This window comes from Notamacropus eugenii, chromosome 5, assembly GCF_028372415.1.
Source record: "Notamacropus eugenii isolate mMacEug1 chromosome 5, mMacEug1.pri_v2, whole genome shotgun sequence".
NCBI lineage: Eukaryota > Metazoa > Chordata > Mammalia > Diprotodontia > Macropodidae > Notamacropus > Notamacropus eugenii.
The window spans coordinates 202,536,225-202,559,781 of record NC_092876.1 but is presented as its reverse complement, the minus strand read 5'-3'; the positions used below and the strand labels follow the sequence as shown (position 1 = coordinate 202,559,781).

General features: G+C 39.0%; 1 protein-coding gene and 1 long non-coding RNA gene across 16 annotated transcripts in view; one reads left to right on the top strand and one right to left on the bottom strand.

Moving 5' to 3' along the window:
• The window catches only part of LOC140508472 (uncharacterized), a 72,560-nt gene extending 59,224 nt beyond the window's left edge, over nt 1–13,336 (bottom strand). The window contains exons 1-2 of one of the 3 annotated variants that reach the window (XR_011968448.1): nt 13,285–13,336; nt 8,964–9,069 (exon numbers count right to left, since the gene is read on the bottom strand). This is a non-coding gene — a long non-coding RNA (uncharacterized lncRNA). Of the gene's footprint in view, nt 1–8,963; nt 9,949–12,578; nt 12,816–13,284 lie in introns of those variants that run through there. The other 2 variants (XR_011968449.1, XR_011968447.1) reach the window with 2 other exon arrangements.
• STARD13 (StAR related lipid transfer domain containing 13) overlaps nt 1–23,557 on the top strand; it is a 750,665-nt gene that overhangs the window by 449,217 nt on the left and 277,891 nt on the right. Inside the window, exon 1 of one of the 13 annotated variants that reach the window (XM_072616427.1) lies at nt 12,805–12,928. The exons of the other annotated variants lie outside the window; for them this stretch is intronic. Within the exon in view, the coding sequence (XP_072472528.1) occupies nt 12,805–12,928 (124 nt within the window). Of the gene's footprint in view, nt 1–12,804; nt 12,929–23,557 lie in introns of those variants that run through there. 13 annotated transcript variants of the gene reach the window in all.

Genomic DNA, 23,557 nt, shown 5'->3' with positions numbered 1-23,557 from the left:
TTTTCTCAAACACAAAATACAGAAAGAATAACGATGAAGGTAAGAACAATTACAATAGTATTATCACCCCTTATCCATCAAGATTACCTTATAAATGATTCAATATGTTTTTTCCTTTTTCCTTAAAATTGATAGGAACTCAGAGATAATTTCCGTGCTCAACCACAATAAAAACTGAATCCAAAGTGCCTGGTGATATTAATTTCCCTAATCACTTTAACTTTTATATTCTTTTAGTTTTGTTTTTTATTTTAAATTTTAATTATCTGTAAGCTACCTTGAGTTCTTTTGGAACTATAGTATGGATTATATGTGTGTAAATATGCATATTCATACATATATATTTCTTCATGTTATGTAAATACATGTATTGAATGCATACATGTATATATGTATACATATATAAATATCTGAATTGTAATATGTAATGTGTGAAATATATATACAATGTGTACATAAGTATACATGTATATAAATAAATACACATCTCTATGCATGTACATAAGTATAAGACTGGCCTTGGGGTCAAGAAAACCTGGATTCATGTCCTGCCACTGACGTGCACTGGCTGTGTCACTGCACAGATCACTTAACCTCTTGGTGATCTGAAAGTCTAACACTCTACATTACAGACAAGTTTTCTGTATGTTCAATAGGCATCAATGGAGGGTATCTCTACTGTCAGGAGTTCTCTAAGTTGATGAAAGCAGAACTGAACCAAAAGGGTATTTCTTTTCATTCATAGATTAAGGTCATGATCAAGGCACAAAAGTATTCCTAATCATACCCATGTAGCATTTCTTGACTATTCTGAAGTTCACTACCCAGCACACTCAATTTGTCAATGACTAACTTTAAAAGTGATTCATAAGTTTGTTTGTTCCTTTGTTTTTGGTACAGCACCGGTGTGGATAGTAGCAGAGACAAGAAATGTAGATTTGAGTCCCACCTATGACATATGCTGGCTTTGAGACTTAGGCCAAGGCACTTGGTGCTCTAAGCACACCTCTAAGGCTACAAGTTGCAGAGAAGATGCCCATCTGCATTGGTAGAGGGAGTTTCCTCATCTGAGAATTTCCTGTACTAATGAAAGCACATATCTAGTCCTGTCCTCCAACTATATGTTTGTATATCCCTCCTTTCTGTTCAAAGATATGGTGTCCATATTTTTTGATGATTAACGTTGAATACTATAGGATCAGAAGGTATGCACATACACATATACAGATATGCACAGCAGGACCTTTTCATCTTCTTGTGCGTAACATGTGCCAGTATGGCCAGCTGCTCTAGTTTGTCTAACAGCCCTCATTTCTCTTTCCCTTAAAGTCAAAGAAAAATTGTCAAGACAGGATCAGAGAGAGCATTCATGGAATTCTAGAATACCAGAGTGAGAAGAGACCTTAGAAGTTCTCTATTCTAACCCCTTCATTTGACAGAAAAAGAGTCTGAGACCCCAAAAAGAGTTCCAAGATCATCTAGCCAGTCCACAGCATTGACAATCAGCAGTGATGAACTTTTTATCACATCTTCCACTTTGTGTTCTCCATAGTCCCTACAGTGGCACTTTGTCCAAAGTATATCAATCAATGTTAGCTAAGTGAATGATCATATGAATGATAACTACCTACTGGCCTATGTATACAAGAAAAAAAAAAGAAAGCAAGAAAAACTTAAGGTATAATGGATAGAGCCCTGAATTTGAAGTCAGAGGATTTGGGTTCAAATCCTGCCTCAGTGTGACCTTAAGCTAGCTGCCTGAGGTCTATAAAATATCTGTAAAATGTCAGGACAATGTTAGATGATTGTACCTCTGATTTCCTATAATACTAATTGACAACAAATTCAAACAGTTACCTCATTTCTGGATTTAAATTAGGTATTTCAGGAGACCAAAGATGATCTTACTTGAAAGAAACAAAGTAGGCAAAAAGTGAGGAATGGTAGAATAATACTGTTTATTAAGGTGGACTCCTGTAAGGAAATACTGGAGGGAGGGGAGGGGACAAGGAGCATGGCAGACTGCATTTGAGTGAAGAACTTCTAAGAAAGAAATAGAAGCAATACGGTTATCACAGTATGTACTCCAGACTAGCTGGACAGAAAGAGAAAACAGATGAGTCCAGGAAACAAATCATAAGCTTGGCACAGAGACATGATAGTCGTAGCGATGGAGGAATTTCCATTAATTAGGATCTGCTGCAGTTCTTTCTGCCAAATGCATACTAGTTAACAATTTCTTGTCTTACTGTAATAACGATTTCATCTTTCGAAGGAGAGGAGAACCAACAAGGGAAAATTCTATTTCGGACCCGATTCTCACTGCCAAGGGCAAACAGGGGCTGGGTTGGACATGGTGGGAAGCCTTGGGGAGAAGTGACCACTCCAACCTAGGATTTGTTGCAGAGGAGAAGGAAACCTAAACATTGCGTGAACTATGATTTTCAAAAAGCAGATTTCCAAGGGCTTAAATAAAGGATAGGGAGGATTCCTTGGATTATAATTCAATAGGGAAAGCACCCTAGAAAGGATGGTAAAGTCTCAGGAATGAGATTGTGAGAATATGAAGAGAAACCATTCTGATGAGGCAGAAGAAAGGGAGTGCTGCCTGAAGAAACTGGTTACAGGGAACTGAACAAGCACGTTAGACTTGAAAACACACAAACAGAACCAGGAACAAGGAATAAAGGATAAATGTGAAGCAGAGAATTGTATAGTCCTGCACAAATAGAATCAGAAGTCATTTTGACTTTTATACATGCCCAAATAACTACAAAGCACCTATGAAGGAAAACATAATCTGTACCCAGAGAAAGAAATCGTAAACAGAAGTAGGTATTGAATGATTTTACATGTATATATATATATAGGTATATGTATATGTGTATATATATGCAAATATATACATATATATATACACATACACAAATTTGTGTCGAATGGTAGCAATCTCTAGGATAGGGGGCAGAGAAGAAAAAAGAAAGTTACATGATCACTTCATTATTTATTTAAAAGGAATAGCAAGTTGTACATAATAGATTTGCAGTTTCATATTCAATCATCTCTTTTTTTCTATTCTACTATGCTATAGAAATGCTTGTTTTAATTCTTAAGTTCAGAATATAATAAATAATTTTTTAAAATAATAGAATCAGAAAAAACTAGAGTTGACCAAGTTAAGGATAATTTTTATAAAGGTGGCTTTTTAAAAAATTAAAAATTAACTCTGCTGGAGAAAGACTCAGATAGCAAGACTATATCTTGGCTAGATGGGGTGATGATATTGGAATACAGAGAAAAGGAAGACCTACTCTACTCCAGCTTTTCTTGGGTTTTGGTTTTGGTTTTCTACTAGGGAGAGCGTTTTTTGAACTAGAAAGGAGAGAACAAGAAATAAATAACAGATTGCTTACATCCATGTAGGGAGATAGCTTACCTTTGCTGAATTCAAATTAGCAAGGTCACATATACTGAATGAAAGGGCAGATGTGATGATGATTGATGATTTGACTGGTTCCTCTTGGTTTTTGAAAACAGAACCAGAAGGAAATAGTGGAAGGTGCAAAGAAAAAAATTTAGTTGATATCAGAAAAAAAGATGACAATTGTGCTCTCCTAAAGTAGAATGGGCTCACTCAAGAGGTACTATATTTCTCCTCACTAAAGGTCTTCAGGTAAAGGCTGAATGGCCACTTCTCGGAGACTGTGTAAAGAGTATTCCTGTTCAGGTATGGGTTGGGTTATACAGCCACAGAGGTCTCTTCCAAACCCAAGATTCTGGGGCTTTGTTTTCTGGACTGGCTATGCCACCCAAGTGACTGTGGTCTCTTTTTTTAAAAAGTTGGATTAAAAAATTTTAATGAAAAAAATATATTGGCAATGAATTGTCAAAGGTCACCCGAAGTCATTTAAAAAATAAAATATTTTCTTATTAAAATTGACTCTGTAAAGTTCAGAAGAATCATTGGAAGACAAATATTGAACAAAATTGCTAGCAAAGCTATAAAAATGCAATTAATTTAAAGCAATTTTAATTTGTCTAAATACTTTTTTCAAACAAACCCTTATTATTCACTCAGATAATAATAAGATACTTTATATTTTTAAAAATAAAATTAATTTGTCTTACTTTTTAGATTATTATCAAATCAAGGCGCAGAAAAATCTATTAGAAGACATTTTATAATTCCATTTGTTCTCCCTAGATTTTATATCACCAGTAACAAGGAAAAGAACTTGACTTTTATCCTCATCTCTTATAATTGTGGAATTGTAGTCTGTCATTGACTTAAGTCATAGGATTATGGAATTTAGAACTGCAAGGGACCTTAGGGACCATCTAGTCCAGCCCCTCAGATGAGGATACTGAGACCAGATAAGTGAAATTACTTGTCTAAGGTAACACAGATGGCAAACAACAGAATGAGGATTTGAATTCAAGTCCTCTGACTATAAATCTAATGCTCTTTCCTCTACATTCAATCTTCTATTAATTTGGATTCAGTTCCAGAAACCAATTGGCCACCAGTTTGGACTAGAGAGAGCAGGGCAGTTTGACAGAAGATGTGGACAGGGAAGTAATATGAGATAAGGCTAAAAAGTACCAGATCATGAAGGATCTTGAAGGTCAGTCTGAATTTTACATGGCAGGTAATAGGAAACTATAGGAGATCTTTGAGCATATATTACTTATTGAACTATATATTGGATTATTCCAAAGAATGAAGTTGGAAGTCCTTATCACCAATAAGGAAGGAATCCTACAAAGATGGAAGCAGCTACTTTTAATTAGGAGGAAGTACAAAACAGAAAACAAATCAACATATGAATCTATTCATCCTTGAAATCTATCTGTAGTAATGACAGCAGCATCTCACAGCTCGTTATTATGATCATGATGCAATCTGTAGTTCTTATAAAATCACCACATAAGGGGATGTTTCCCATAAGGGGATGTGGAATCATAAAATTGGTTTCAGTCACATTGTAGAACCAATTATATGATTTTTACTGCCCATTACTTTCCAATATCTCATTTATAAACTTACTCAAATGCCATCTTCTCCATGGTCTCCCTTATCTCCCTCAGTTGGAAATGGTCTTGAACCCAATTTTGAATTTCCTTTTTATGAGTGCTGTCCTTATTCACAGTGATTTTCTCTGCCCTGAAATGAGCTTATTCCATGATGATACTGTCAGTACAACAAACTTCATGTTCTTCATAGTGGTCAGTGTTTGGCCTGCAGTAAGAAGATGAGTCTTCCTGAGTTTAAACAAGCTCTGGACACTTACTAGCTGTCTGACCCTGGGTAAATCACTTAATCTCTGTTTGCCTCCACTGTAAAATGGGACTAATAATAGCACATATCTCATAGGATTGTTGTGAAGATTAAATGAGATACTGTTTCTAAAAGTGCTTAGCACAGTGCTTGACACATAGACATTATATAAATGTTTATTCCCTTTTTTCCCATTTTGAACCTACTCAACATCACCCATCAAATAGAACAGGGTTGTGTGGTCATTCCTCTCTTCATACACTTGTTTGTATTGCTCCTTGACCATGGAACATCCTCCCTCACCCTCTTCCTGGCATCTCTACCTATTGAAATCATACCTTTCCTTCCACGTACATTTCCCAGATTCCCACAGTTGAAAATAACCTTGAATCTCCCAGGTCTACATACCATTTTTAATCTTATTTATCTCTTATATTAATTACATTCTACATTAAAGTTATTGATTATTATATGAGTATGCATGAGTTATATCTCCCTACTAGGATGTAACTTGTTTGAGCACAGAGACCATGTCTGAATGGTTTGTTTTCCCCGGAGTCTAGCAAAATATCTTCCCCAATATGGGAACTTGTTATTGAGTAAAGAATGAGTGAATGTTGATCCAAATTGAGTACTAATGCTCAACGATAAAGAATTATGCATGGTCAAGATGGAAAGAACCTTAGCAGCCATCTAGTCTGAACCTCTGACTTCATAGATCAAGAGAAGACAATAAATGGCAATGAGACTAAGATCCATGTCTTCTGATTCCAAGCCCAGGGCCTTCCTCTCTCCTCCATACTTCTCCTATGCAAAGAGAAAAGGCGGGGAGGAGCTTATCTGATGGTTGCTGTAGGAAGTTTTCAAGCATCTAGGAAGCTCTTAGAGTAAAGAATATGAATAGAAAAATGAATATTAGCAAAGACTTACTATATATTTGAAGTTGCTATACAGTGACAGATATGTTCTCAAGGTATACACACAATGGAATCCCTATACACAGTCAAGGGTTTTCATTAGCAATAGAGAATTGACAGCTGTCACAGCAGTCTGCAACCAAGGCTTCTAGCTATCTAAAAATGTTGACAAAGAAGGGGGAATGAAGTTAAAGTTAATTTATCCATGGGGACAATGGCAGATTGGCTATGTTGACTGAAGGTATGGAGTACTGGGCTAGGTGTTAAGGTGACACCACATTTATATGGGACATTATCCCTGGCCTCATGGAGACTATGCTGTATACTTTCTAACTGACAGAAAAGACCCAAACACAAATAATTTGAAGTATACACTATTGCATGATAGATGCAATAGAAATATGTAGAACAAAGTACACAAAGAAGATAATATCATCTGGGGTGGTATGGGGGAAGTCAACAAAGGATTCACAAAAGAGATAGCATTTACTATAAGAAGAATTTAAATTGGTTAGATTTGTGAAAATTCAAAAGACAAAGAGGAAGAGGGAGGTATAAATTCAGGTGTAAAGAATACAATGTCTGTGAGTTGGGAAAGCATGTTAGAGATTCAGAGTCCGGAGCTTAGAGTGTATGTAGGGGAGAACTATAAGAGACAGCTATAGTGAAGGTATTTGAATGCCAGTCAACTGGCACTGCGGGCATCAGGGAGGTGCTGTCAATTTTTGAGCAGAGGAATGACATAACTGAATCTAGACTGATAGTGGTATGGAGGACAGACTGAAGAAGAGAAAGTGTGGAATTCAGGAAGGGTTATTATGAGGTAAACACAGAATGGTTAAACAAATTGTGGTATATGAATCCCATAAGGAATTTAGAAAAGAATGGAAAGACTTTCATGAACTGATGCAAACTAAAGTAAGCAGAGCCATGAATCCAATGACTATAGCAGTAGATACAGAATTAGGCCTGGAGCCAAGAAGACCTGAGTTCAAATCCCACCCTAGACATTTAGTATATAGCTGTGCTACTCTGGCAAGTCACTTCATTTGTGTCTCAGTTTCCTCATTTGTTAAATAGGGATCATAATAGCACCTACCTCCCAGGGTTATTGTAAGGATAAAATAATATTTGTAAAGCATTTAGCACAGCACCTGACACAGAGTAGGAAACATATAAATGCTAGTTATTTGTTTTTGTTGTCACAGTGCAAATGGAAAGAATCACCAATAAAAATAAAAGAATGCTGCATAATTATGAAGAACAAAATATGAGAAGATATTTTCTTTTCTTTGTAGAGGTCAGGGCCCATGTGTCTAGAATACTACATAAAGAACCAGATTTTTTTTTCTAATATGTTGATCAGTTTTGCTGATTTTTTTCTCTTCTTGCTCCTTACAGAAATATTTCTTATAAGAGGTGGCTCTCTGAGAGAGGGGATATGGAGGAAAATCTAGGACATGTATAAACAAAAGATATCAGTAAAAATCTATTTTCATAAAGAAATACCCACACAAGTCCAAGTGGGTTGTGATGAGGGAATGAATGGAGATATTGCGGAGGTAGAATCAATAGACATTTATAACTGATTGGGTGAGGGAGTGGGAAGAGTCAAAGAAAACAAACATAAAGGTTTCTGACATGGTAGACCGGGTTAATGGTGGTGACTGGCAGGAAAAAAGATGAGGGACTTTGAGAGAAATCATCTTCTTCACTGGTAAAATTATTCACATTAGCTTAAGCTACAAGTGACATAAAGAGGCAGCATGCTACCATGGAAAGCTGGTTTTAAAGTCAAGAAGACTGTCTTTGATACATATTAACTGTGTGTGAGCCAGTCACTTCACCTCTCAGACACACAGGCAACTCTCTTGACTTTTAAATTATGAGTAAATTGCCAATCTCCATGTGTTCAGGGAGTTTCTATACTGAGAATTCTCCGTATTAATGAAAGCATGAGTTCAGACCAAAAACAAAGCAGAACAAAACACACATAACATTTTTTTTTAATGCAATCTCGACTGCAATCAAGTCTTGAAATGCAGACAAGAGAATACATTGTTTACTGCCCAGCATTTTCACGGGATGATACCTACCCTGAGTCCGGATGTCTGGATAGATGGTACATAGATAGCTACCCAAGCTGCTAACATGTAAGAAACTAAATTGAGGCCACTATAGACTGGACAGTGAGAAAAAATGCTTTAAACACTGCCACCAAACTTGAAATGATGGAGCCTAGCCATAGAATACTGAGGAACAGTTGCTTCCTGGCGCGGCGCCATCAGGAATGGGGTGGTTGACTCTCCTGGAGCCAAGACTGCAAGCCCTACTGATGGTTAGCCTTCCCAGTGACATGAAACACCTGACACTGTGAATGAGCAGAAAGAAGGGAAGCAGGCATGAAGTGGGCTCAAATGATATGTAGTACAGGACCAACCCAGACATTCAGGGTTGGAAGGAAGGGGTGGAATAAGACTGGGAGCATTCATGGAGGCATCCCAGAGTAGTGAAAAGTGCACTGGACCTTGCGGCAGGAGAGGCCTGGGTTCAAATCCTGCCTCAGTCAGTTCTTAGTGCGTGACTTCTGATAAGTCACTCAGGCTCCTCAGTGAAAAATGGAAATACTAATACCTGGAGTAATACCTTTCAGTGTTGTTCCAACAATCAAATAAGATAGGAAAGAACAGGGACTGGACTTGTGACTACATTGGTAAAGGAAAAACTTTTTTACAGTGCAAGTCATCTGCTCTCTGCCTGTCACTTACCTGGAGGACTGAGAGGTCGTGACTTGTCCAGGGCCACATAGCCAAACTGCATCACAGACAGGACTTGAAACCATACCTTTCTGGCTTAAAGGCCAGCTTTCTGTAACTTAATTGGCAAAAAAAAAAAAATCAATCAATAATCAGTAAGCCTTCAAATCAACAAACATTATCCCCTTACTCTGTGCAAAGCCCCATGTAAGGAAAAGATGGTACACACACACACACACACACACACACACACACACACACACACACACACACACACACACACACACACACACACACACACACACACACACACACACACACACACACACACACACACACACACACACACACACACACACACACACACACACACACACACACCCCGCCACCACCACCACTACCACCACCAAAATTCTGCCCTCAAGACCTTAAGAGAAAGTGCCATATGAAGCGTCAGCAATTAGTATAGGAAGGAGAGAAAGGAGTTCAGAAGTCAATTTGGTATTCAAGTTGTAGATGCTAAAGACATGCAGATGAGTTGGTTTCCTCAGGACTGTTTAACTGAGTTTGGCTGTGTTAGTGGTATGTCTTAATTACCTAGGCCTTGAGACTGAAGAAGGGAAGAACTCAGAATAAGTGCATGTTTTACTACCAACCATTATGTTTTTATTTGTTTCACTTTCATATAACAACAGATGTTTTAAACTGTAAGAACTAGGTCTGACCATTCAAGAAAATTGTCCATCCAAGTGGAGGAGAAAGTCCATTAGTAACTAATGGGTAAAATTCATTTGTTTGGTGCCTTCTGTGTATAGAAGCTAGTAACCGATGCTGTAATCCTTGAATGTCAAGGTTACTTCAATTTCTTACCTTTTGGCTAGTCCTAAATCCATTCCCACTTCAAAAACTGAAGCCACACAAATTGGCAAAACTAGAATTCATCTCTGAGTTACTCATTTATGTAAACTCCATTTACTTTGAGACAAACACTACTCAGTGGCTTCTGGGGGAAAAATATCAGATTAGGAAACAGTAGGGGGACTGAAATCCTTGGAGCTAAATGAGCAGTGAAATGGTTTGCTTGCACTCATGCTTTCTTGCCCCACTTGTGTGGATAATGTTACAGCTTCTGACTTTGTTTAATCTAAACAGGGATATCTTTTAGAGTTAAATACAATGCAGCTTCTCCCTGGGAACGTAATTGTTAAACATTTTGTTGTTATACTGTATAGCAGTCACTTTAGATAACAGAAATCCCATGCCTTGCCGAGCATCTATGTTACCCGCTACATGCATACAAAATAGAGGATGTCATCAAAAGGGTATTTGGCAAAAGTTCAGAAGGCAATCTGGATTGCACTGTAGCTATGCATATTTCCATGTTTTTGTGTCCATTTCTGATCTGTGATTTATTGCCTTCCAATGAACAATTTTAAAACTTTAAAATACTAGCATAGGACCAAAAATTTTTTTTTTTAAAAAAGAATTTCAAATCCAGCTCAGACGTCTGCACAACTCTGGATAGTAAGTAATAAAACTACAAGAATGTACTTGGATTTTTCAAGTAATAAAGGCTGTTCTTACTGACTTTTCTTTCAATCCACTAGAAATATGAACTAATGTATTCGGTAGAAGGCAGTCCTGCAGATAGTTATTGACTTCCTCACCCCAGGTCAGAAGCAATTTATAGCATATGTGCAGTGAAATACTTTTCGTTAATTGTCAATGCATATGGAAAGTGATCTAGAAGAAAATGGTCAGCTAATTTTTTTTTTATGCTTGTGAGACTGATAGAAAGACATTTAGAAAGAAAAAAATTAGACTAGCTTTACTTTGTAATGTGCCACCTTCTACAGGAAACCTTTCCTGATTCATCCTAATTGTTAAAACCCATTCTCTTTTCAAATTATCCCAAATATCCATATCTGTTCACCTGTTTCACGCCCCCCCCCCCCAGTAAAAACAGAAGCTCCTTGAAAGCAAGGACTTTTAGCTTTTTGTCTTTGAATCTCAGAGCCTAATATGATGTCTTACCTGTAGTAGATACTTAATAAATACTCTGATTGTTGGCTCACAGAAATGCATTCCTGAGGTATTTGAAATATCCCAGCCACTCCTTTCAAATCTAAGGTTTACATTAAATGGATCATTCAATATTGCCTATACTGAAATAATAACTTTTTCTTAAGAATCTTAATGCACTTTAGAGACATGACCTTGGGAATCTTCAGAGCATTGCCTCCTCTCCACCAGTCTGAAGGTGGTACTGTACCCATTTTACATATACACAATCTATTTTAGACTAATTAAATAATTCAGTCAGTATCATGCTATAAAAAGCCGAGTCAAACTGAGGGCTTGATATACACCTTTTTCTGGTATTCTAACCAGGAGAAAATGTTTCCTTCTAACCCCCACCCCCAAGGCATTTTTAACAAAATTAGTGATTATATTCCTACTGGTTACTATGTAGTTCACCTCTTCCATTGGCTACAATAACTTAAAAATTCTTCTGGTTGCATATACTACTTTCTTCATGTTTCTCACTAATTGTACAAAGAATCTGATATTTTGGTATAGTGTAAAAAGCCATTTTATGACTAGATTACATACCCCATCTGGCCTTTACATTTCAATTGCAGAAAATCTTAATAGATAAGTCCTAGGGAGTCACAGAAAAGTTAGGGAAACTGTCTTGGGTCCCACAGAAAATGTTTCTATGGGAGGATTTGACCCAGTTCTCCCTGCCTTCAAGATCAACCTTTTATCCACTATGCCATGCCACAGCTGTCTTTCTTTTGAAAAATGTGGCTTTTTTTCTCTCATTTTTGAACAAGGTTACTAATCTTGTTGTACAGGTAGCTCCCAGTAAGGAATTTCCCTCTCCCAATGCAGATCAGCACCTTTTCGGGAAGTTAAGATCTATAGAACTGCCACTGAGAAGTTAAGTGACTTATCCAAGGTCACACAGATAGCCTGGGCCAGGGGTGGGATTTGAACCCAAAGGCTTCCTGGCTTTCAGGGTGGTTCCCTCTCTGCTATTCCATGCTGCTGCTTTATTTTCTTCTACTCAAAATGCAAATTTTCACTTGTTTCCTCTCATGCAAGTCTATTGATAGATTAAAAAAAAAAACTCTGAAAAAGTTAACTGCTACATCATGATCCAAGCACCACACCTGAAAAACACCCTCCTCCCCAAATTATCATGAAGTCCCAAATGAATTCAAGACAACAGAATGGCAGTTAAAATAATTGATATCACGTGGCACGAACACAGGAAAACAAGTGATAGTTACAATTTTAGGGAGGCCAGCTTGGGCACATTATTCAAACGTTCTAAAAGTCTCTGAGGTAGAAAAATACAGGAAATCAAGAAATAGGTAGAAGGAGAAAGGAGCAGAGCCCCCTGTGCTCTGCGAGTGAAATTGAATAAGGGTGGTGGAAACTCTCTAAGTTGCTGCACATCTGGTCCAGACTCTTAAGCTCCGGAGGGAGGGAAGAAAGAGAGAGGAGAGCACGGTCCTGGAAGGAATCAGGGACTCTAGACAGCCCCGGAGAGAGGAGCCGGGAGAGGAGGGAACAAGAGGGAAAGTGGGGAAATGGAGCCTTAGAGTTGATGAAGCGTACAGGTTAGCCATGCGGTGCGGTCCCAGGGAAAACGCCTCCCAGCCTTTCTGATGTGTGGAGACTACAAGTGCAGGAGGCTGTTTGGGCAGACCCATGTGTGGCCCCTGCTGCGGGTCCTGGGACTCCGAGCAAGAGGCGCTCTCTTTCAGGAATTGCTAAGAGAGTGATTGCGGGAGAGAGCTGGGGTGGCGGTGGGGAGCCTGGTCGTTATGCAGACGGATCTAAAATGACCAGCAAGCGGAAACCTCTGAAACCCCAGCTCAGGAGATCAATCAGTGAGCAGTTACGGGACTCCACTTCCAAAGCCTGGGATTTGTTGTGGAAAAATGTCAGAGAGAGACGGCTGGCAGGTCAGTCCCGCTGAGATTTGGGGGGGGGGGGGGGGGGGAGACAGGAGCATTGGCGACATAGGATTCCTCCCCCCGCGCCCTGTACTCCCTCCCCCCCCAGTTTTCTTAGTTCAGGTTTTTGGTGTGTATTTTTTTTTTTAAGTATCGTGTTTACTAACTCTTCCTTCCCTCCTCCGGTCCCCTCCCCTCCCCCAGCCTCACACTGAACTAAATCCCTGCTCTGCTCCCCCACAGTCGGCGGGCTCTCTGACAGCCCCGGTGCCAACCCGACCTCCCAGCCCCAGCAAGCTGGCCGGAGGATGGGCACAGCTGCTAGCCGTCTGCGCTCCCCAGGGCGCACAGGATGCGGGGGTTACCTGGAGGAGATTCCGCACGGGTGCTCTCCCAGGGCTGTTCCCCTTCCCCCCACCCTACCCCCACTCGCTGAGTGCCCCCTTCCCTACCCTCCTCCGCTAGCGATCTCCTAGATTTAATTTCCTGAACTGCCCCCCCAGGGCTCCTCAAACGCTTCCCTTAGCCCAACTTTGTCAAGACTTCCCTAGCGCCGCTGGGTAGGTTACCTTCAGGAACCGATACTGGGGAAGGCAAGTTTAAGGAGTGGGGACTTGCTGGGAGAAGTGGATAAGAGCTCCTTGGGGTTAGATTTAAACGCGGATAACCCTTGGTGTTTGGGAGCAGAAAGGAAAGGAGACAGGTGGATGGTTGGTGGTCCAGGAGGATTTTTGAGTTCAAGTGAAGGAACACACACACGTAGCAGCCGAAGGCATGTCCCACCCCTTAGAAGGTGTACAGTTCACATCAAAAGAAAGGTGGGGGAAAGAACACATGGGTGAAGAGTGGAGAGGACTATTGTGAGTCAAGGAATCTTTTACAACCCATAAGAGGATTAGAACTGCTGCCGCACCCCACACCCCCCAATCCATTACCCAATGCCAGGAACAGTAGATGGTTCATGCCCTTGCCCTACCAGGTGTCCTGCCTTTATACTTAGGCTAAAACTCTGAGGTTACTTAGGTCGCTGAAGAAAACCTTGCTTCAAAGCTAAAATCACTGGAAATTTCAAATAGTGGGTGCCTCTTCCCCTCTCCCTAAATATTAAAAGATGGGATGTGCTTAATAACCTGAGGTTCAGCACATGTTATGGAAAAGTTTAAGGGATTGAAGGTTGGCTTGATGGGCTTCTGGGGTAACCATGAAAGTGGGTCTAAACAAACAATCCTATTTTGTCAGGACTTATTGGGGCTTTATCATCTCCCTGGCTTAGCATCAGCATTGCCTGAAGTGGGCAGTAATCCAAAAGGTGCAACATATGGCAAAGGAGAAGAATGTGTGTGGAAAGGTGGGGGGCATCTGTTCTATGAGAAAGATCTCCACTTTGGGGACGTGGAGGAGAAAGAAAGGAAATGTCAGAGAGAAGTGAAAGGATTTACCTATTGTTTCCACCGACCCACCCACCCAACTGGATGCTTCACCTCCTCCGGTTAAACTGGAAGGCAGACAGTATGCTAAGAGTGTTTTGGCCTTACATGCATGCAACCTGCTCACTTCATTAAGCATGACCTGGAAATAGAAGGGATCTCATTTGTCCAGACAGAATTCCGAAGAACTCAATCCCACATCTCCCACATCAGTTTGTTGTCTTTCATGCCCCCATGTAGCAAGTTCCCCAAGGTAGGCTTCTCCATCTACACCTAGGTATAAGTTGTAGAGACTGCAAATAGTAAAGAAGGTCAATTTTATTTACTATAATACTATGTTTTACTATATGTTTACTATAATACATATTATAGGTACTACTTATGAATTATTTTTGATGCTCACTTAGTATAATACTAAATAGTGTGACACAGAAAGAGGATATTTTTGTAAAAAAAATGTTTGTGGCCTACTAAGCTTTGGGGCTTACCAAGATTTCAAATGCAGAAAGTTTAGTAAAAATGTCTCTTCATTGTGACTTTTATTTAAATTTTTAATCAGGGAATCTTAAGGAAACTAGAGGGAATCTTTCCAAGAAGACTATTTTTATGGTTGGTATAAAAAGATAACTCCGTAGCCAGGTTTTTTTCTAAAGGAAATACATAGGACTAAGAAACAGTCATTGGGTGATCATAAAAAGTGAAGTTGGTCAGTAATCACAGAGCTAGATCAGTTATCCAATTGAATTTAGCTCTCCTTTAGAGTTTTATTAAGGACCTTAGACTAGGCCAGAGTAAGAGAGTTTAAAAGGTTTGCTTCTGGTAAATGTGTGGCTGATATACATTTCAGGCTATGGATCTATATATAGCAATTAAGGGTAGAATTGGTTCCAGGATTGAGAATACTAAGAGCTCCCTCAGCCTAACGTGATTTTGTGTCTCTGTGTGTATTTAAATATGGGTGTGAGGTTTTAAAATGTTTAATCAGAATGTTAATATCTATTTACCCATAATCTATTTACTGCTTTGCTAACAGTGAGCACCAGCAGATTATTCAACTGGGACCAAGCAGTCTTCTGCAAAACAGAGTTCAGCTTCTGCTCCTCTGAACAGACTGGGATGCCCGCCACATCGCCCAGCCAACTTCATGAAGGAGCTTTTCAATGCAAATTGATTTACTCATATTTTCTTCCTAAGGTGGTTGGAATGCTGAACTTTGGCTATGAGACCCAGAATTACTCAAGTTATTAATTTTAGAATCTATTTTCAATAAAAGCACCCTTCATATGTGATTGCTTAGTTGACATCAGAAAGGCCAGATAAACGAATTTGCTTACAGATGCTATTTTCTTGACAAATGATGACTTTAGGGTTATTGGCTTTTTCTTATCCTGTTCATGTTATTATTTCTCCAACTTCAGCAAATATTTCTTTCTCATTACAGTTAATGAAGGAAATTGATTTAAAGGAAGCTTTTGTTTAGTTGGCTCACTCTTGATGGAGGCAGCTGATTCTTCTGTTTGTTAACAGTGGGCCTTTATGTGAACTGAAGTCGGGGAAAACCTTTCTTCTGTTTCTCTCCTACCTGACTTTCATATTGGTCAAGAGGGTTGGGCTTGGAACCAGTGCTAGAGATTAACAAGTAGTACTACTGAAATACATCAAAATTCCTAGGCTTTTATTCATTTTGAGGGCCTTAGGAGACAAAAAGGAGTATCTTTCAAACATATCTTGATAGCAAAGAAAAAAAAATCTAGGGAAAACAATGTGGAAGGAAGGAAGGAAGAATTTAAGTACCTACTATGTGCCAGGCACTGTGCTAAGTACTTTACAAATACTATCTCATTTAATTCACAAAACAACCCTGGGAAGTAGGTGCTATTATTAACCCCATTTAGGGAAGCTGAGGCAGACAGCAGTTAAGTGAGTTGCCCAGGGTCATACAGCTAGTTAAGTGTCCAAGGCTTGAGTTGAACTCAGGTCTTTCTGACTCCATGCCCAAAGAACGACTTATCTTTACCATGTTTCAATTCAGTTCAACAAAGATTCATTGAGTATCCATTCTGTTTAAAGAATAGTTGTTCAGATGTTTCACTGAAGAAATGATAGGAAGATTGTCTTAAAGGATGGTGGATGTTTGGAATAATAACAACAGGTATTAATAAAATCCAACAAAATCCAAACTAAAATTTATGTAACACTTTAGGCTTTTTAGAATGCTTTATCTATCCCATTCTGACCTCACAACCATCTTGTGAAGTAAGTTCAACAGATATTATTCCCATTTCAGGGCATCATATCTGTCAAGCTAGAAGAGACTTGAGAGGTTATCTAGTCCAATCCTCTACAGGGGAAGAAACTGAGGCCCAGAGAAGTCAGTGACTGAATTGCCTGAGGTCATAAAGATAGTTCAATAGCAGTGTGGCTCCAGGTTCAGCACTCCATTACTCTGCACCACAGTAGATGAGGAAACAGAGGCTGAGTCACCATTCAGAAGCACTTGAGGATCATTTTCCTCCTGGACTCAAGGCCAGTGCTCTTCCCACTATACTATACCCTATTCCCTCTTGGGTCTGATTATGTTTGTTTTTTCCATTTTTAAACTTTTTTTGACATTTGTGTCAATATAGGATAAGGTATTTCTCATGCCAATTACCTTGTTAGATTATCTGTACTGTTTTATTTGAATGGCCTAGTTGAAAAGTTCTTAATGGAATTTTTCTTTCTGTAATTCCCATATCTTCTGTGTTACAGAGATGGATATGTTGATGATGGAATCTTTACTGCTTTAATTTGAGGTAGAACACAAGAGTCAACACACAGTCATTAATGAAAAAATTGGGAACTTTGAGGCACATGATAGGTTCCAAAGTCAATGTCTGACCATCACTCTCATTATCCTGAAGAGGAAAAATCTCATGGGCTCAATGTAGCCCATACCTGTGTCTTTGAGTTGTTCTTCATGGGAAAGTCCCCTTCAGCACTAGGCCCGGGCTAAATGTTTGTATCATGGTCCTCTGTTCTTAAGGCATTCTTCAGTGCCCTGCTCACCCAGTATTTCAGGGCATCTAATGTCTTCTCTATTGTACTTATCAAAATCTGTTTTCAGGAGAAATTATGAGAGAGGTCACCTATTACTGTTGTTGTTCAGTTGTTTCCGTTATGTCTCACTTTTTATGATCCCGTTTGGGGTTTTCTTGGCAAAGATACTGGAGTGGTTTGTTATTTTTTTCTCCAGCTCATTTTACAGATGAGGAACTGAGACAAACAGGGTTAAATGACTTTACCATGGTCACACAGCTAGTAACAGTTAAAAGCCATATTTGGACTTAGGGAGAATGAATCTTCCTGACTCCTGACATGGCACTCTACCCTCTACACCACCTAGGTATCAAGGGTCATTTGTGGTTTAGGATGAATCTAAGTAAATGCATTTAGTTCTAGCAGGAATCCTTCAATGTTGTGCTTTATTGCTACTTGTGAAATACAAGAATGTTGTTTTCCCTCCTGGTACCAGGGATCATTTGCGAAGCTCTATTTTTAATTTAATTTTTTGGGGGAGGGGGTTTGACACTGGGTCTCTCTATCTCACCCAGCCTGGAAGTATAGTGGCTGTTCATGGACCCAATCACAATACTGATCAACACAGAAGCTTTAACTTGCTCTGATTTTTTTCCTGACCTGGGCTGGTTCACCCCTCCTTGGACCACCTGATAGCCCTTTTCTCCCAGGTGCCCACTGTATTTGTGCTGGACTTCAGTGCTTCCTCACTATTGGGTTTTAGCCCCACTGCAGCTCAGGACTCCTTTACTTGGGGGGTTGATCCATCAAACAGCCTCTTTTAGCAAGGTTTATAGGCATGTACCACCACACCCAGCAGAGCTCTATTTTGTAGACAGCAGGACCTTTCCAAGGATCTCTGAAAAAAAATTTTTTTGTTAGGGAGAGTAGTGTCTGTACTTAGGTGATTTCATCATACTTAAAATTGTACTAATCTTATTGGGAAGGGATAGTTTGTGGTGTGGAACAGACAGTTAATACACTCTTTTCATGGGCCTTTTTTTGAGGAACACTTGACCATGAGACAGATACCTTTGGAGGAATTATTATTAGCCTAATAGCTAAGAATTCTATACACAGTTAAGAGAACTTCAATATTGAAACCCATTTTTGTATGTGTAGAGACTGGTAAGCATTATCTTTGGATAATACAGTGCCTTGGTTTGATAGAAAAGAGGTCTTCCTTTATAGGTGTTTCAGAGAGGTTCTGAGGAGCTGTGTCCACCATCTCTTCCAGAAGCAGACTTTGGGCAGCTAGAAAAGTGAAAGATACATGTAGAGTATCAGGAACTTTTGAACTCAGTAAATCCTCTCTTTGATTTGCACTCTTCATATCTATCTTACAGCTGTTGATCCATGACTTCACACCTGGAGTGGATTTGTCCAAGCCCTTTTCAGACATAGCTGTTGCTTACTAAATTGAGTCCTTGTTGGCCCAATATGTATTGGTCCATCTGACATTTTTTGTACAGCTGTCTATCAGGCTTTTGTAACTGTCAAGTCTGATGCCTTTATCCTGCTGGTAATGACTACATACATTTCACTCCTCACAGCATATTCCCTGGGAAATCTGACTTTTGGGGTCAAATCCCATCCTGGGACAGGACCTATCAAAAGTTGTTTCTGATGAACATTTCTGATTGTAGTACTTGTTAATGACTAGTTATCCACTGTTCTTCCTTTTATTGATTCCACAGCAATGTGATAGTTGGGATAGTTGATTGTATCATTTGCAAAAGTCTCAGTGTCCACTTGGGTGATGTGGTAGCTGTACAAGGGCAGAACAATGAATCAGTACTTTCTAAAGCTAGTTGAACAATGTTAGCAGGAGCTCAGGAGACATCTGTAGAGGCTCATAGGATCCTCAAATTTAAGTGCTTTTTCCTACTTGGAGAAGCAGTTGAACCATCTGATATGTCATTGCAGCATGGTACAGTAGAAGGATAACTGGGTCCTGCCTCTGATAATTTACTACCTATGTGACCCTTGAACAAGTCATTTAAACAATGTGGCCTCAGTTTTCTCTTCTATAAAATGAGGTTGGAGTAGATGGCCTCTGAGGTTATTTCAGGCTCTCTATCTTTGCTCTTAATATTTCTCCCCTAGTTCTCTGTTCTGTGTCCACGCATAGCAAAAATTCCCAAGCGTTTCTATTTAGTCTTGAGATGAGTCAACCTATTGGGCCCCTCTCATCTAGCCTTATTAAGGCCAGTCTGAAAGCTCAGATTCTAGATTGGAAGGAAATGAGACACTCATAAATATCCAACAGTGAGTTTGTTTTAGCATAGTAGAGAAATGATATTCAGCATTGATTCAGTTGGTATGGCTTCTCCTACTCTGTGTTGCCCATGATGGTCTGCTAGTCAGAAGTCTCTCAACATGCCAGGTGACTCTTCATTTCCTGGCTTTTGTACTTAGACCACTAGGAAGCAATCAACAGTTAAAGTCTACTTAAATCCGATCAAGTCTCAAAGATGAGACTTTTTAAGGAAAAACTTGCCCAGCTTTCCTGTGTCAGGACCCCAGGATTGTTTCCACTTCATCCCCTTCCCAAGAGTGGGGAACCTGTGACCTCAAGGCCACATGTGGCCCTCTAGGTCCTTAAGTGTGCCTTTTGACTGAATCCAAACTTCACAGAACAAATCAGTGTGTTTGAAACAAACTCTCTAGAGTTCTTTGCTAACTTGCTATGGTCAACTAAGGAAAAAATGATGGGGAAAGAGAGTGAGATGGGAAAGTGGCCACCATAAGTCACTCAAACATTGAGTTCAATGAATTATTCAGAATAAAGTTTATCATGTAGAATTTGGAGGGACCAAAGTCTAGGAGACGTGGTCTCGTATCACATGCAGCCCCCTTTATCAACATGCATGTGCGTGTGTGAATGAATGAATGAATGATGTTTATAGGCCCAAGATGTAAATGAGCTTTTCCTAAGATGGGTAGATGGCAGGTGTTCTGTCATCTGTCTTCTCTTCATCAGCTGTCCCTTGTTACTGAACCAATTCCATCCACAAATTCTCTAACAAAGTGTTCCCTCTAGCTTTTGGTGTCTGTAATCAGTTTAAGCTGCTTTTCAGAAGTTGGAAGATGTAAGAACAGCTAAGCAAATTTTCCAAAACTCTCATTTCTCTCTTCATCTTTAAAACTCTGCTGGGTTTTAATGGAGATTTAATCCATATGTCTGATTCCCTTACACACACAAAACAATATTTAGATGGGTTATAAGCTAATTGATGTCCAAAACTTTTTATCTTTTTTATGGTCTAATTTTAAAAGTAATTTCTCTTAGATACAGGAAGCTATATGCTGCCAAAAATTAATTCAAAACACTGAAAAGTTTGAGTTTCATTAGAAAAATTAATTCTACCCAATTTGAATGAGTTCTTATTGTGTCAAAATAGTTTCTCCCCCTTGAGTGTCAACAGTAGCATCCTATGATACGATGTAAACATTAGGTTGTGACTTTCATGTACAGTATGATCAGGAGTAAAATCTAAACTATAAGAAGTACCTCATTAAAACAGTAGTATATTCTGTGATAGCGAAAATCACAGGACAATGTCAGTGAAGCCTTTTATGACAGAGTTCTGTCTTTTTCCATACTGCAAAGAACAGACCATTCTACTCAGTAAGCTTATTTTTTCATCTGTTCTAAGGTGAATACATTTGGAAGTGATTTATATTAACAAGCACAACTTCAACTAGGTGATTGTATCGTCATATAGGGAAGTATGCATAGGACATTCAGGTATGAAGGTGGACAGCAGCACTTGCTTGAACTGATATATAGTACAACTGTAAAAATTTGTACGTAGTGGTATGACTTGAGAGTCTGAACCCTTAGGCAAAATTTTGTACTCAGCCTACCATCTAGGGTTTCCCTCTTCCAATATCCTTGCTTTGTACTCAGGATAACTCTCTACTTTTGCAGACCCACCACAATTTAGCTGCTTATAAGCTTATCATCATTTCAGCAGTGTTATGGTTCGGACAGGAGGCAGCAAAGTTACAGTGAAACAGGGTATCTGGGTTCAAATCCTACATCTTAAAATTACTAGTTGTGTGAACTTGGGCAAGTTACTTAACCTTTTGGCCTCAGTTAAGATGGGGATTGGACTAGATGTCCTCTGAGGTCTCTCTGGCTCTAGATCTATGACCCTTTTTGGTTATTTCAAGCACCCCTTGGGCAGTCTGGTAGAGCTTAGGGACTCATTTTCAGAAGAATGTTTCTCCTTAAAAAAATCATAGTCGAAGGAAATGCTAAATTTAAGTTAGAGGTTAGTGAAAATAAAGATGTAATCTTTTTTTTCCTCTTCCAAGTTCCCTTTGAAATCTATTCCCTGATCCCTTGTAGATTTATGGATCTTAGGTTTAGAAACCCCTGTGACAGAAGATGGAAATGTAACAGGGTAGAGAAGAAACCATGATTGAAAGTTCATTTGTATTTTATTTTTTCTTCCACTTCTTCTATATTTTCTTAAATATTTTATTTTTACTTTTACCTTTACTTTTACCTTTATTTCTACTTTTACCTATTTTTACTTTTACCTCAAATATTTTGTTTGGCTATGTCTTAAGAGATGCAGTATAATGGCACTCAACTGTTTGATGTTCTGATGTCATACTATGTTTTGCACAAAGTAGGCACCTAATAAATATTAGCTAAAAGTAACTGAGTCTATTACCAGTGTCAGGAATAAGTCATTCCATTATGGAAACCCTGTGGCCCCTCTCTGTGTTTTTGTGGGGGGGGTTTTGGGTGGGAAGGTGATCTAGACCTGTAATTTCATGAGTGTAGGGAACCCCTGGTGAGGAAATTTACTCTACCAGTACAAATAGGCACTTGTAGATTTAGAGAGCTGCCTGGGATACACAAAGTTGAGACGATTTGGCCAGTGTCAGCCAGCCAGGATGCTGTTGAGACTTACATTTGAAGTCAGGTCTTCCTGACTCTAAGATAGTCTTTCATTCACCAGACCGCACTCTCTCTCGTACCTCCATTTTACATTAAGGAAAATGCTGAATACAACACTACTGTTGCTATGTTCTTTTATTTATTCCCTAATCACTTAGCATTCCTAGTCAATTTTGATGTGGTTTACATCCATAAAAGACCTGGCCTTTTGTCATGATAGTGCAACATAAATCGGTTCTCCTTTTGGAATTGAAGTTGGTTTCTTATTGCAACCACCAAATCAAAAATAAGAACAATATTTGACAATCATTTCAGTTTGGCTGGGTTTTTTTCTTTTCTAAATAACAAACTTCTTGGTACTGAGCCTTATACTGTACCTCATAAGTAGATATTTAATACATATTTGCATACAAATACATACAAACTTCTTGTGTTTTAAAATCATTCATGTGCGCTCTAGAGTTTATTTAAAAAACAACCTAGTATATCAGTTAAGTGAGCAGACTGTTTAATGGGCCATGTAAAGAACACTTCATAATTTCAACCTTGAGTTGATATTAGAGGAGCAGAGTACAAAACTGGAAGTGAAATAACTGAGCAAAAATGCACTCCATCTTCCTTTTGGATCCTTAGATCCTTGAAAGAGCTGCAGCATTTTTGGGTTAGTGTCATTTATTTTCTTCCCCAAGGAGCTTATTTATGACCAGGACAAAATGTGTAAAAAACCAACACCCAAAAACGAAAAACCCACCCCCAGCAATTGTCACACTTAAGTGTAGATTAGTTGCTAGAACATTTTGAATGCTAAAGTACCTCCTTTCCAAACATTTACAAAAAACCATTAAAAACCACCTGCTCTCTAATCCTGCCCATAGCCACAAATTCCTAGACTGTCTTGCATTGTTCTTGAGTTTATGGATTTTTTTGCTTTTTGGGTGGAGGGAGAGGAGTCTGGAAAACTGATGAGTAATTCACAGCCTTAGAGGTTGCCTAGAGCAGTTATATCAAATTCAAATAGAAATGGAGGGACACCAAACAGTACATAATGATCCCTGCAGGCTGTGTGTTGGCTTAGAAAACCATATATTAACATTTTCAGTGTTCTATTATATTTTTATTTATTTTGCTAAATATTTCTGGTTTAAAAGACTGAAAAGTTAGGTTTTTTGCTCATGATAACACAACTAATGTGTCAAAGGCAAGTCTTGGCCACAATTCTTCCTGATTCCAATGCTG